The following is a 14515-nucleotide window of genomic DNA, read 5'->3' as shown; positions in this document are numbered from 1 at the left end:
ATATATTTTGTCCAAGTGACACCGGGCGAAGCAGGCACATAAAACCACTGCATCCATAATCACTTCAGGACATCTTAAATATATAGTTAAAAATCAGTTCACTCCCTGTTCCAAATCACTGCTCATGATATAACTGAACTGGGTGTAACTATAACATAAAAAACATGTGTTTATGATCACATTCATTTCTACGAGAGGTGAGTTTAGCAGACAAAGACTGAGCAGACGTTACACTGAAAATGTCACTGCGTTTAAAAAATAAAATCACTGCTACCAGAGAGATGATAAAATACTATCTCAAGTGCAGTTTGAGTAACACATGAGTTTTGAGCTTATCAAAACAATACTGCACAGTAGTTTATAGCACTATGAGACAGGATTTTACAACTTTGATAAGTTCTCACATAAAAAAAAAACCAAAAAAAAAAAAACCTCATTAAATATCAACATCAGTATCGGCCTCAATAATCCTGTATTGGTCGGGCTATAATAGGTTGCTAAACACAGCTATGCCCGCTGGCTGACAGTTGCTAGGTAGCCATGTCTGTTGGCATATAGCATTAGTTAGCTAGCTAGCAAGTAAACCTAAAAACACAATGGATTCAATGGACTTTGTGTTAAAAAAAATAAATAAAAATAAAATTTAACCAAAAAACTTCTTGTTCAGCAAATTGTTCAAATAAGTGACATGTTGAAAAGAGACTGTTCTTCCAAGAAGAACGACAGAATCAGTCGTTTCCGCAAGTGCCCCAGGAGGACAGGAGTGACAGCGCCCTCTAGCAGCCATGGGAATTATGACAAAGAGTTTCCCTTCGGGGATCAATAGAGTATTTCTGATTCTGATTCTGTAAAGGAGATGTTTGGTGACGTTAATATAGTCCGACTTTAACACAGGAGACCGCTGGTTTGTTTCCCATTCCGACAACAAAACAAAATTTGTATCAGTAAATTGTATATGTAATTTGTAACAGTTTTAAACAGGCACTGACAAATTATGTACGACACTCAGACACAAAATATTTATTTAGTGATGTTAATTTAAATGATAGTAAGTAAGTACCGGTAAATCAAAATGCTCTTTAGGGATCTCCAAATATTTACAAGAATTAACTAATACATTAAATAAATAATATACAGCATAACAGAAGAAACCTTCTGCGCATATATTTTTATTATGCATTGATTTAAACTCTGATACCTTTTACAACGGCAATCACAGTGCAAGTAAACTCCGAATTACATCTGAAACAAAAATGAAAACAGTCATCAGTAATAAACGTTTTCTGTCAAATACAGCAACTCTAAGATTTAAAAGCATTGTAAATGCATCTTTGTTACAGACAAACACCCCACAGTTTGCCACAGGACTCGTTTCAAAAACTCAGTTTTACTTGTGCACTTTAAAAAAAAAATAAATCTAATCAGTGTCCAGTATTTACAAATCCCAGCAGGTATCAACGTATTCTGCAGTAATTTGTTTACTTATAATAATTAGTACCATATAATTACTAAATTCATGTCCTAAAATTAGCATAGCAATAATAGTATTAAGTTACTGTAGCAGTCTGGTCAGTAAAGACAGATCGCAGTGTTAGCACCTGTGTTTTGTGCTCAAATTACTGAATCCCCTCAGATTAATGTGTTATCACAGTCACCTGGGTGGGACATGCTCCTCTCCAGCTGCTTGAAGGATTCTCCCGTCAATGTGCGGATCTCGTCCTTTAGCCGGCGTTGGCCGTCCACCGTCAGGTGCCAAGAACACGACTTCCTCTTGCCATCTCTGAACAGCTGGTTGCAAGTTTTGCGGAAGCTGTTGTTGAAGCACAGGTTGTGTCGGATGGTGTTCTTCCAGCCATCTGGAGCTGTCTGAAAGAAGGGGAAGTGCTCTCTGGGAAAGGAAAGGAAGTTATATGAGGAACATGAGGGAGCTCAAACCCCCAAAACAGGCTGTGGTTCAACAGGTTGCTCCAATGCAACTTTACCACTGGAAATTACACACAGGCCCTTTCAGTCAGTCTGACATGTTGGAAGATACTATTTTTTTCCCTTCCAGCAACTTCAAAAATGTCTGATTGGGTGGGTGCCATCCAATTAGTCAACAGAATGTATGTCGTATAATCTCATGGGACAGGACCTTTAAATCATCACATAAACATGTTGTGTTTTAGCAAACTGTCAAATTCTGACCTGGTGAAGTGGTAAATCTGCTGGACTTTAAGGCTCCCAGTATGGCTACTCTTGAGCGCCAAGGCAATGAGGATGCAGTAATTCACTGGTGGACGAGGCCAGCATCCTGGCTTCAGGGTCTTACTGTCCTGGGGGCACAAAGAAACTAATTAAGAGCCCATTCATTCCACTAATGGTGCTCGTGCATGACGATTTAAAACATTTCCAGAGCACCCGGAAGAAACCCACACTTTTGCTCAAACTTACAGGGGTTCATCAGGAAAACGTTTTCATTACTCAAAGATGTTTAAAGCCCCCCAAACTTTGGTTTAAAATTTTATTGATTAAAATTGATCATTAAATATTTATGATTTAATAAGCAACAAGGTTTGGACAAAAGCATCCTTAGGTATTACGTTTAACTCTCAAAAAGCTTATCTACTTCATCAGGTCTGTCTGTGGTTTGATCAGATTTGATCGACAGTGCTGGCAACATCCCACAACTGTCACCACATTATGATCCAAATATTACTAAATTCTGGTTGGTGCACACAAGTAGGTGAAATTTCCTTTTTCCAATGGAGCCCCACCCACTTCAAACCAGGGAGAACAGATTAAAAATAAAAAAATAAAAATCAGAAATCTCCTATATGAAATAACAAAAATTGCTCTAGCTTTGACATAACTGTGTTCATGTAAAACCTCATCACTTATAGTAAAGAGATAAATGAGAAAATAGGTTTTTACAGCCTTTAAAAGAGGTGATTAGAGAGCTCCCTACATCCCACTGAACCTGGTCCAGGCCCAAGCCCAGTATTCTCACCCTGGCCTTCGTGGTCCTTCCCTTGCGTCCCTTGTTCTTGGCTGGTCGACAGGAAACGTCTTCATTCTTGATCTATAGGATTGTGAGATTACATTCATAACAAAAACACACACAGTTGGAATGAGTGCATTGAAACATTTATTAGTGTTTATGGTATTCTCCTGATTTTTTTTGGTTTGGTTTTTTTTAAAGCATGTCAGGGATTTTGTCTCATGGTAAACTCACAATTTCATCAAATTTTTGTATGTAGATCAAATTTAGCCAAATGGTATAAGACCCCATATACACCTGGTATTGATGTGAGATCTGTCTTAGGAGCTTGTATCTGTGTAAGAAAAACAATGCAGGTGTAAATTAATGCATAATGTATTACTATGGGAATGCTGTCAGACCAGGTACGTATTGTGACTGGATCTCAGCCAGGGGTAAATGCCCTCTTTACAGTTTCACCAGATTCTTAAGAAAACATCTGCCCAGCAGGTTGAAAGCTCACCTACCTCTTCCTGCTGTCTTAAGCTGCCCTCTAAAAAAAAAAAAAAAAGATACCCATGAGCCCCTCCAGAAAAATAAGTAAAGCCCCTACAAATCATCGCTTTCCTTGACCTGGGACACCCCATGGTTGTTTAAGTCTGCAAGCTTCGCCTACCTAATTTGCATATTCAGATCATAATGCGGGCGAAATCACGACAACAAGAACACTTATCAATACCAGTTGTAAATGCAGAAGCATGTGATCAGATGTCATTTTCCAGATACAGAGCATCTATTAATTCCAGGAGTAAATGGCGTATTCATTTAGAAGCTTAGAAAACCACCAAATGTCACACAGTATGCAGCTTAAGGGGGCTCTGTGGAGTTTCCTTGTAAACAAACAAAAGTTGTGTTTACAGTCCGTGTTACTCACCAGAATGCTATTTGTATACTTGAGGTCTAACAAACATGTGCAGTGCATTTTCTTACTCATAAAAACATTTGCATTTTCCTTTCCCAGCCTTTGCAGATGCATTGCTGCGTTTCTTGTCACATTACCTGCACCGGTAGATAAGTGGGATAGTGTATCACCATTGGTAGGACTGTGCTTGCATGTGCGCCCTAAACCAAATGGGGACCCACTCATAGAAAAGCAGAAAAAACAGCTCCACAGCGCTACTAGAGGTCAAAAACTCCATGTGTGAATGTGTGTTAACTGAGTGTAAACTAAAGCATGCCACCACACACACACACAGGCAGGTACTGTATAACAGAGCGATTGTTGATGTAGTGCATACTGTACCATGTACTTAGTGGAGGAGGAAACTGAGTGCAGTAGTTCCTCCTTGAGGGGAGCATCATGGGGGGCAAACATGTGGAGCTCTGTGGCAAGTCGACGTTGGGGCTCTGCAGGGTCCAGAAGAGGGGTTTGGATTTCCTCAGCAGGTTCACAGAGAGTCTGCAGATCTGTTGCAACTTCTGCGAACTGGATTGGGCAGGCGATTTTGGGATTCACTAACAGCCACAGGTTTGGCTTTACAAAGGTGTCTGATGGACAGAAAAATCATGGCAGTCATTTAAGTTGCTACAACAATCAGTTCGGTGTAATTTATTTGGCAGGACATAGGCCTAATGATAGCAATAGCCAAAACAGAAAGAGGTCACTGTTATTTCAGAGTAAACAGCTGAAGATTTAAAGTTTCTGGCACATAACCAAACCAGTGAAAGCCTTTTCACCTTTCTTTAAGGAAAGGAAAAAACAAAAACAAAAATCAATCAATGTTAACATTTGTATCCTCATTAGTAAGAGAGGAAAATAATGCAATAAAAGATAAAAGAAAAGGTTCATAACTAAAGGCTCGACTAGAAAGTGAATAAGCTACTCAAACTACTCCTCTAAGCCTCAAGGATACACACAATGCATTGTGGTGAGAAACACTGAAACTTCACTGGATAATCTTAATATAAATTATAGAACAACAATCAAATGTGTATTGAAAAGGCTGAAAAATATAGTGTGCTATAAATGTGGACAAAAAGGGAACAAAAAACTAGAAAGCTGTCAGAGTGAATCACACATTAAAGCTTCTCAGCCAGACAGGTTGTTGCTGAATTAGCAGACAGACGGCAGGCTCTGTGCAGCTCACCTGACGTTTTATCGTACCAAATGAATTCATCTTTTCTTCTTGAAGCTCTTACAGAAGGCCTCTGGACCACGTATTGATCATTCAGTTTGTCATCTGTCATCAGTGATAGATTAACACAGTGACATACAACATTACACACTCAAACTGCACATTTTGCACTTTAAATGAGTTGATTTGACTTCATTCACTGTTCCTGAATGTAAAATGAAAGTGAATGGAACTTGTTTTTAAGTGTCAAAGTTTCTCTAATGATTAATCTGTGTTTTAACATCAATTGAGTCCTCCATGGTTTTCTGTGCTGTCTGGAATGAATGGGAGTGAATGACAATCACCCTTTAACCTTCAGTGAAAGCTAAACACTACAGAAAAAAGAAAAACAGTCACCGTGGTAAAACTGGTCGGTGGTTGTTGCCAGTTTCAGCTCCTTGTCCATGTCCCAGTCCGTCAGGCCTACAGAGCAGTGCAGGTCAAAGAGTCGCGCTTTGGTTTTAAGCTGTAAAGTCATGGTTGAACGTGTTTCATGGGGTTGTCCCCTCAGTTTTTCAGAAGCTCTCTGATAAGCATTGCTGTTTTACTGAGACGCTGTTGATTCAACAGCTGGAGCTGAACAGCCTGATTGAACTCAATTACACCTAAAGAGAATTCAGCCTGTGCTGAGTCGCTCTTTACAAGGAGAGATTTGTGCCTGCTGTTACCAAATATTTGAATTGAATAAATCTGAATTTGAGTTTCGTAGATTAAATGTAATAATTTTAATTCTAAATTTGTATTAAGGTACTGAAACTAAATTGAGTTTGATCAATTAAATACACCCACCTGTTGTGATCAGTGTTCCACACTAAAGTCAGGTGATGACAACTACAGAACAGAAGACGAAGTCAGCGATCTGGTGAGTTTGAAAGTCATGTGGTGTGACCGGGGCATGAGCAAACTTCATCTGCTGAGGAAGATCATGACATGTGATTAAAAGCTAGTAAGTCAACCTTGACTTCTCAAAATGAAACACTGATTTAGCAAACCTCAAGTTCAAATATTTGTGGCATTCAAATTCAGTTCCTTCAAATTCAGGGGGAACCTTCTGAGACACATCTCTTTTCAACTTTTGCAGTTTAGAAACTGCTCTTTGCAAGGCCCTGAAACAGCTCTGAGCAGCCTCATCAGGATTGTCCAGCGAGCCCCTGGTAACCACTAGCGTGTTGTGTTTTCCTGTTACCAGAAAAATTTCTTGTTAAAGGCTTACATTTTATTAAGCTATGCTAGCAGCGCAGGTCTAGTGATGGCAGTGTTGGTCGGTCCATCACATTGGTCCAGACTGAAATATCTCAACAACTATTGGAGGGATTGTCCTGGCTGATGGGATTTGCAAGTGAAGAACATTCTTTTTAAAAAATCCCTTCTTCCTATTAGCAAACAATTACAAAACCTCACTCATCACACACACATAGCTAACCCTGTGCATATTGTACACTATATAATCCCTCTCTCTTCTGAAAACTGACTACATTTTTTGCTGAAGCATCTCTTACTTTCCTACATCTGTCACCTGCACAAACAACGTCAAACCATTAAAAATATTTCAAAGTCTTAAATTTTTCTAGACCTGCGTTAGTGCAGTTTAGTCTGTTTATTTTTTTTGTCACATTTACAATACATATTTCACAAGTAAGAAACAGATCAAAACAGCAATAAATCAATTTTTACAGCATGAAAAAACAAAATCATATAGTCATCTTTAAATATCTATATATATTTGTATACTTTAAACATTAAGTCTGTCATATACTCAAGATTTTGCCTCATTCCAGTACGTTCATTTACAAAAACTCAAGAGTTCACACAGGAACAGGGACGGTGAGGACTGGAAGCTCCTGTTCAGCCGTTGTATATTTAATATCTAACAACAATCTAGTTATGACAACAGATCAGGTGGGGCTCACACATTTCACTCATTAGTTTTGGGGAAAACTACAGTAATGACCAGACATGCTGACAAAACCTAGCACTAAAACAGAAATAAATACAGGTTATATAGAACCTGGTGGAGACTGACGCTGAGCAGAGAAATGTTTTCATGTCCACTTTCTTCTGGACTGGCTGAAGTTCTGAGGTTGTGTGAGTGTCAGATTTGGGACATTAACTTTTGGTATGGCGATAAACCCAAAACATACAGTATACTGCGCACTAATGTGTTTCACGTGCCTGGAGATTAACATGATCTCAAAAAGATGGTTGGTGTTTGCTGGGAGTTCACGGTAAAATAAACCAAGCTTCCCCACTTCCTGGGCTTTCTGTCCTGGTGGCTGTCGGGTTGATTCCTGGACTTAGTAAATTCTTCTGGTGTATTTTACCAGCCGATATGTCAGGCGGACAAGTTGTGCCGCAAAGAACAATATGTTAGAAAGTTTAGACAATCAGAGGTAATTGTTTGAAAGTCAAATGAGTTGCCTCCTTTACCTGGTGAGCTGAATAAATCAAGCGCCAACCACCTCTGTTGAACAGGGCTCATGTGATTCTTCTCCAGGAAAAAACTCTGTATTTAAGTCGATTATGTGTTTTACTTTCTAAGCAATAATCTGGCTGGAACTCACATTACCACAAGAAACTTGTGTGTCGGGAACCAATTTTACACGTACGAGTGAAGAATGGAGAAAATGTTGCATCAAACCATCAGAATCTTTAACACCGAGGTGGGACCGGAGACACTGTTCAAGACATAAGACTGAATGAAATGAAGAAAGGGGGGAGTGGGAGGGAAGAAGAGGAGGCTTAAAAGATAGGAATGTAGTTGTCAATCTTGGCGCGATGCCGCTGGGCGATGCACTCTGCGATCCAGACGATGTTCCTGCACTCCTGCTCCTTCAGCTTGACGTAGGCGTAGAAAACACTGAAGTGGAACTGGTTGAGGAAGGCCAGCTTGTTCAGCTTCACCTAGAAGTAGGAAGGAGGAAGAGACTGATGAGTGTACAAACACCACACAGCTGATAATGACAAGCACACTCCTAATTACTTAATTACCATATAGACAGGAACCTACCTTCATTTTAAGCTAATATTGGCCGATATTAGCTTATTGCAGATATAAATCGGTATTGTCGTCAAAACTGCAGTACAGAAACTTCAAAGTAGGTTTGAAGTAATTTAGAAAAAGTGTCACCATTACATATATTTGACCACCAGAGATCAAGTTGATTTTTCAACTGTAAAATGTCTCGCTCGGTTTGTATCTTGGTCACAATTCTTTTAAAAAAGACAAATCTATCCATATCAGGAATGTTTGTTTATGTTATCTGTTTGTTTAAAAAATTACTACCACCCATATTGTAAACTACAAGTATCGATATCAGCATCCGTCCCAAAATCCAGTATTGGTTGGGCTATACTTATACATTTGTGAATAAAGAGAATTTAATGCACCAGAGCAGGCACTCTAAATGCAAAGCAACAATAGTGTACTCAATCAAGTTCAATTACTGTCAAAAACCAAAATGTGTCCAGTGCGTCCATCTCTTTTCCCCGCTCCCCTGTCTTTACAGGCTGGGTCTATTTTTGCAAGAGCAGCTCGGGTCTCTGAAGGGTGAAATTCACTTTTAATTATTATATAATTATTGGCAATTTACTTAAAATACATTTTTAATGATGAATTTCATTTGTTTCTGACTTTGTCTTCACACATACAGCAAATGTTTTTTGTGTTTGTATCAGACAAAATAAACAAAAACACAGGTTAATAACAGCAGCTGTGCTGTGAGATCGACTGCAGTGTATAGACATTTAAAATGAGTGATGACAGAAGGTTAGAAGCAAACGAAAGGTTGTCATATTCAAGTGCACCAAAGCATCTGTTACTACATCTAAATGAGCTGCAAACATGTATGTTTGTATAAAAAGCAAATTGTTGCTTTTGAAACGTTTCCAGCGGACAGTGAAACCACGACGGAGCTGTGACTGAGACGGAGTGCAGCCGGACGCTGCGTACATACAGTTCAGTAAGGCGTAAGACGGGTAAGTTGCTTCTCTACTAAGGAGTAAGTGTATGTCTGATCATGCGTGTGTCACCTCATGCTCAAAGAAACGGTCCTCCAGTGTTTTGTCGCCCGGGTTGCTGCCGGCACCCTCGAACAGCAGCTTGTACTCCTGAGGACATGAGCCAAGTTCAGTTCATTATTAAAACAAAGTGTTTCACAAAAGCTGTAACAGACACCAGCAGGAGAATGAAAAACAGGGAACTGGAGAGACGAGTGAACAAGACAAACTGTCTCGACGGATTAAAAGCCTTTAAAAATCTCTTCAGGTTAGAAACATACACAAAGTTTGCCCGGTACACTGACTGGGTTTGCTTTAACTTTGCATTTAAAAATCAGAGGGATCCGTCTAAAGACAAACAAGTTAACATGATACATTTTATATTTAAAAGCAGGCCACTAGCTTTTGGACTTACAGGATAGAAATCAGCGACGGCCTTGACCTGCTCGTAGTCATCTGCCCGGGCCAGCTGAGCGAGGCCTTCTGGGTAAAGCTTGCCGCAGTGGGGGAAGAGCTTGGCGCGGTCCTCCTTGGACAGCTCTGTGCCGAAAGAGTTGATGGTGATGATGAAGGCTCTCCTGTCTGCCTCGAACTGCAGCGGAGACAGGAAGGTCAGTGGAGCAACAACAAGTGACTGACTGAGCTGATTCTTTAATCCACAGCCAAAAACACTGAGCGTGTTTATTGTTTATACGCACACTGATGAGTCAACCTGAACACACTTCAACATTTTCTTGTACACACTTTTATCTCACTAAACCCACTTCAAGACAATATAATAAACCGTACTTTATGGACAGGTAATGGGGTTTTTTTGGTACAAAATGCAAATTTACGGGGCCCGAATGTGACAAACGTGTCACCTTTTTTAAGCAGCGAATCAGTGGAGGCATCAGTGAAACTCCAGATCTGCTCCGTAGCAGAACGTCTTGCTGGTGCTTCAGATTTTAATTCAGACAGACATCCTCCACCAGCTGTATGTGTGTGTTTGTTTTCATCCTATAAACAGAGCAGACACTCACCTCTAGAATAGGACACATGGTGTCAGCTGTGGTTCCTCCCAGGTTGGAGCAGAACTTATAGAAAGCCTCCAGGTAAGCCTGAGTGAGAGGACATGGTTGAAAAATGTATTTTAGGCAGAAAACATGAATAAACAAATACATGAACAAAATCATTGCAGTTCTTGATTAAAATGTTATTGGTTAAAAAAGAAAATTATCAAATTATAATATAAAACTGAAACCTAATGTATATTGTCTTGCAATTTACATAACTGCAATATTCAACAAAATATTTGCAATTGTTGAGTTGTTGTTAGTATCTTTTAGAATTTTTAGATCTCTTATGATTTTAATCTGACAATTTTCCTAGTTTCTCTTTATTATATTTACATGTTTTATCTCTTGCTGTTTCAGTTCATCCTGCTTTTTTATCATGTAAACACTCACACCCTTATTATTTAGTACATTTATCATTACTGTGATCATAACTATAATATTCTTTACCTTGTAAAGTGTGTTACGAATTATTTCAATGTTCATCTCATCCAAGTCCTGTTCAGATATGCAGTCCTGGAAGAATGCAGCTAAAAATAAAAGAGAAAGAATTTACATTAAACCAACAGAAAACGAATGTGGAATGTTTCTTTAAGCTTTGGTGCCATCTCCTGTTCTGCAAGAGACATTACTATTCAGTTTTCACATCCTCTTTTTTTGTTAAATAGCAGTTTATATGGAGGTACACACCCAGGGGCGTGTCCACCAGGATGGCGTTGTAAAGCTCGGCGGGCGTCTGGGCGATGTTGACCGCCTCCATCTGCTCGAAGCTGCCCAGCGGGTGACACTTTGGCACCAGCTCAGAGATGGCCCGCTGGTGGAGGGTGCCCGTGATCAGCAGGATGACGTTATCAATCATATAGCTGTACCTGAAGTCACATGGTAGGTGGGGAGGGGTTGTCATGACAAAGCGGAGAAGCCAATGGTATCTATCTGGTAGCAGGATCACTCTGTGAGCAGCCTTTTTACTATTTCCCCCCTTTTGGTTTTTGTTAAAAATGATCATATAGGTCCTACAGCAAGTTTTAGCCCATTCATTGTACATACTATACAGTACACTTTCCATTACTGTAAACTGTTTTTTAAAGCATACCTTAACATTTTACATTTCCAACCTTCCACTGATCTGAGTCCATTTTAGTACAGAATAAAAAACAGACTGATCGTCATTTTTATTGCAAGAAACAAATAATTTGAACGATGTTTGTATCTGCTTTTTGTCTTCTGCTTTTGACGTAAGTCATCAATGGACTGCTTTACAGCAAGTGACGATCAGTTCTCAGATGTCAGAGCATACTTGAATGCACCATTAAGTTTGCAAAACAGCCCCTGCTAGCAGCTGTAGTACCGAAAGATAACATAACTCTGACAAAGAAAAAAAGGTGACTCACTATTAATATTAATATTAGGTGTATCACACCAAGATCCAGAATATTTCAATATGATGTAATGGTTGAGTCATAAAGACAATAGCAGATTATGAAATTTCATATGTCCATATGCAAGCATCATTGTCCCTGATGAAGTGTTGGACCAAGCAGTATACAACAGAATATACTGTGCGTCCAATGTACACTGTGGAAAATGAATTTACTGCAACTTTAAACATAAGAGAAAACTTTAAGGGAATGTTATAGTTCAAGAAGTTAGAACTTATTTCAACACGGCAGCTTCTTGCTTACGTGATGAAGTCCATGAAGCTAGCCAGCGGCTCGTATGACTGGTTCCTCATGTGGCGAAACTCCACGACCATCTTCTCCTTCAGCTTGTCGTCGATAACGGACACGGTGAGAGGAGACGCCTCATTTGCCAGAAAGCTGCCATAGTCTGTGCTCTGCAGGTGGAGCTTCAGGTCTGCAGGGGAAACACATGGACAGAGAAAGTACAGCTGATTAGAAAGCCTTGTTCTGGTTGGTGTTACTAAGAGTGGAAGAAACCTAAATCAAGCTGCAAGATAAGTAATTAATTCTGAATTTCCCTGCTTATTAACAAACGATTGTGTCTCAGAACATGACTCAGCAAGACCACACCACTAGGTTTGCAAGTTTTAGCGAATTTTGTACAAAAATATGTACACTTTACATTGCTGCTGCTGACCATTCTTCAAAGCATGCTGCCGTCTGTTTATTTTATTCTTTGTCCACCCAATTTATAATGTCCTATTCTGTATGCACTGCAGTCCTTTTCACTGCTAACTGCTCTGTTACTTTGGTGAGGACAGTAGACAAACGACAGATGTGCTACCTCTATGACAAATGGCGTCATCAGGCACTTCTTTTCACCTGCCAGTGAGGAGCTGCATTGGGACAGTGTAAAGCATGGGAGGTTCATGCTGCTGCCCCCCCCCCCGAAAATCTGAGCCCCCTTAGTTCAGGTGTGCCCCAACCAAGTAGTTTATTTGCCATTTTGACGGTTTAAAAACACAGCAAAAATGAAATAACATTCCATCACGACCAAAGAACGAAACTGACAAAAGACAGACAAAACATAAAAGCATCAAGACATAAACATAAAACATCGCAGTGTCAGTGGTAGCCGGAGAGACCTAAATAGCTTTATACATGTGAACGCTGAAGTCTCCAGGCAGCCATCGGTTTTCATCACACTAAGGTATAAAATGCAGTTTGTACAGACTTGACATTGCTTGAAATACACAAACCATCACAGTTAACATTACGTCTTCGTTGTGAAAGTTGCATTATTGCTGTGTGGTAATGCAGACTGTTTATATGAATCTGCACGTACAACTGCATAATAACTGCAACAATAATATAAATACTTGATGTAACCTCGACAAAAAAAATAAAACTAAAGAGGATGTCCACTGTGATTAATCATCTTATTTTTCACTCTTTGATTTTGATGGTGTACTAAAAGGATCACCCTAAAAAAATCACCTTTATAAGAGAGAAACAGATTATAAATATTGTTTGGAAGATGGCCCTCAGTATTGTGAAGTCTAGTAGTGAGAAACACCGGTATGACATTTTACAGACTCGGTACTCACATTTCTGCTTAGTTACACAAGAAAACAAGACGCGTTTACTGCAATAAAATCTCAGTTATATTGATGTTTACCAGAAAACGGTCACAGCAGTCAGTTTAATCGTTAATGACCATAATAAAACTGCGGGAGCGCAATACAGCTAGCAATACTGAAACATGCCATTTTGTCGAAACTGTAGAGTCGAGCGGAACAGTGTAAAATCTCTTGCTACTGTAATTTCACTTCCTCTGAAAAGCCCATCATTGATCAATAGACGAGAAAACACTTGGCTATATTTGCTAGGCTTATGTTAGCTTGCTAGCTAGCTAGCTGAGGTAAGGGTAGCAAGCTTAAAGAACCAATTCTCGAATGATTTGTCATCTTTAATCTGTGCAAAGTGTTGATGTGAAGCTTAATAACTATCGCTAAGTGTCAATAATGCAAAGCGGAGTGTTGGATAGTACGATTATAAGCAAAATTACCGTTGATGTAAACCGAGCTAACTAGCTTTGAGACTGACAGCTCGCGTTAGCTAGTGGAATTAGCCCCGACGTCTAGCTATTGGTCGTTAGCTAGCATCTGTTTTAACTCACCTTCCAGGGTCTCACACTGAACGAGGTTTAAATAATCCGCCTGGGACAGTATTCCAGCTTTAAATCCTCTGACCAGCCCCTCCAGGTAGCCGTTATCAACGTTAAAATATAGCTCGGAGAAAGGCATCCTGTCTGACCGTCAGCTCAGCCTCTGCCGCAGGAGAACAACCTTCCGTCCGGCTGGTTAGCGTTAGCATCAGCTGACTGAACCACGTGACCATCATCTGACCCGTCATCTGCTCGTGCGCGTTCTTTCGCGGATTGCACAGTTTACATTATTGTCACTTCGTCTCTAACAACACATAATAAACTGTGATGGAACGTAACTTAGTAAATTTACTCAAATACTGTACTTAAGTACACTTTTGAGGTAGCCTACTTGTACTTTACTATTCCTAGTTCCACTTTATACTGCTCCACTGGATCTGAGTACTTCTTCCACCACATATGTAGGCGTACATAACTGTTTCTGCATCACATCCCACTCTAGACTACTACTTGTAAAATTGTGTAAGACAGAATATAGCCTACAGATTATATGTATCTTTAAAACCTTTATAGAGAGCGAGCAGAATAAAATACAGTGAATACAGTAAAACTAATAAACAATGGACTTTTTTTATATATATTTAAAGTTTGGATGGCCTTGCCCTTCTTTCAGGGCATCCAGATACATACTAAAAGTGTCACTGAATACATTAAAGTTTGGGCTTTGTATATCAAAAGCAGGTTGCTAATGTGCAGTCTTTGAA

General features: G+C 39.6%; 2 protein-coding genes across 3 annotated transcripts; both read right to left on the bottom strand.

Annotated features, from left to right (window-relative positions):
* Nucleotides 1-826: 826 nt before the first annotated feature.
* Nucleotides 827-5751, bottom strand: foxr1 (forkhead box R1). Of its 2 annotated transcripts, XM_044214883.1 has the most exons (8): nt 5491-5751; nt 5107-5199; nt 4263-4507; nt 2990-3061; nt 2188-2315; nt 1656-1888; nt 1199-1242; nt 827-845 (listed from the first exon to the last, which is right to left on the bottom strand). In XM_044214883.1, exons 1-7 carry the CDS (start codon nt 5609-5611, stop codon nt 1214-1216), a joined length of 921 nt encoding a protein of 306 aa, XP_044070818.1. In that variant the 5' UTR covers nt 5612-5751; the 3' UTR covers nt 827-845; nt 1199-1213. The 2 variants fall into 2 exon arrangements, with proteins under 2 accessions (XP_044070818.1, XP_044070727.1); XM_044214792.1 differs by lacking the exon at nt 827-845 and having other exon boundaries at nt 1154-1242.
* Nucleotides 5752-6690: 939 nt separating this feature from the next.
* On the bottom strand, nt 6691-13970 carry LOC122884562 (V-type proton ATPase subunit d 1). The gene is made up of 8 exons (XM_044214670.1): nt 13764-13970; nt 11867-12038; nt 10875-11053; nt 10635-10714; nt 10152-10229; nt 9545-9721; nt 9163-9240; nt 6691-8034 (listed from the first exon to the last, which is right to left on the bottom strand). Exons 1-8 carry the CDS (start codon nt 13888-13890, stop codon nt 7873-7875), a joined length of 1053 nt encoding a protein of 350 aa, XP_044070605.1. The 5' UTR covers nt 13891-13970; the 3' UTR covers nt 6691-7872.
* Between the last annotated feature and the right edge of the window lie 545 nt (nt 13971-14515).

Source organism: Siniperca chuatsi, linkage group LG1 (assembly GCF_020085105.1).
Source record: "Siniperca chuatsi isolate FFG_IHB_CAS linkage group LG1, ASM2008510v1, whole genome shotgun sequence".
In the NCBI taxonomy this organism is placed as follows: domain Eukaryota; kingdom Metazoa; phylum Chordata; class Actinopteri; order Centrarchiformes; family Sinipercidae; genus Siniperca; species Siniperca chuatsi.
This window is presented reverse-complemented; position numbering and strand designations above follow the sequence as displayed.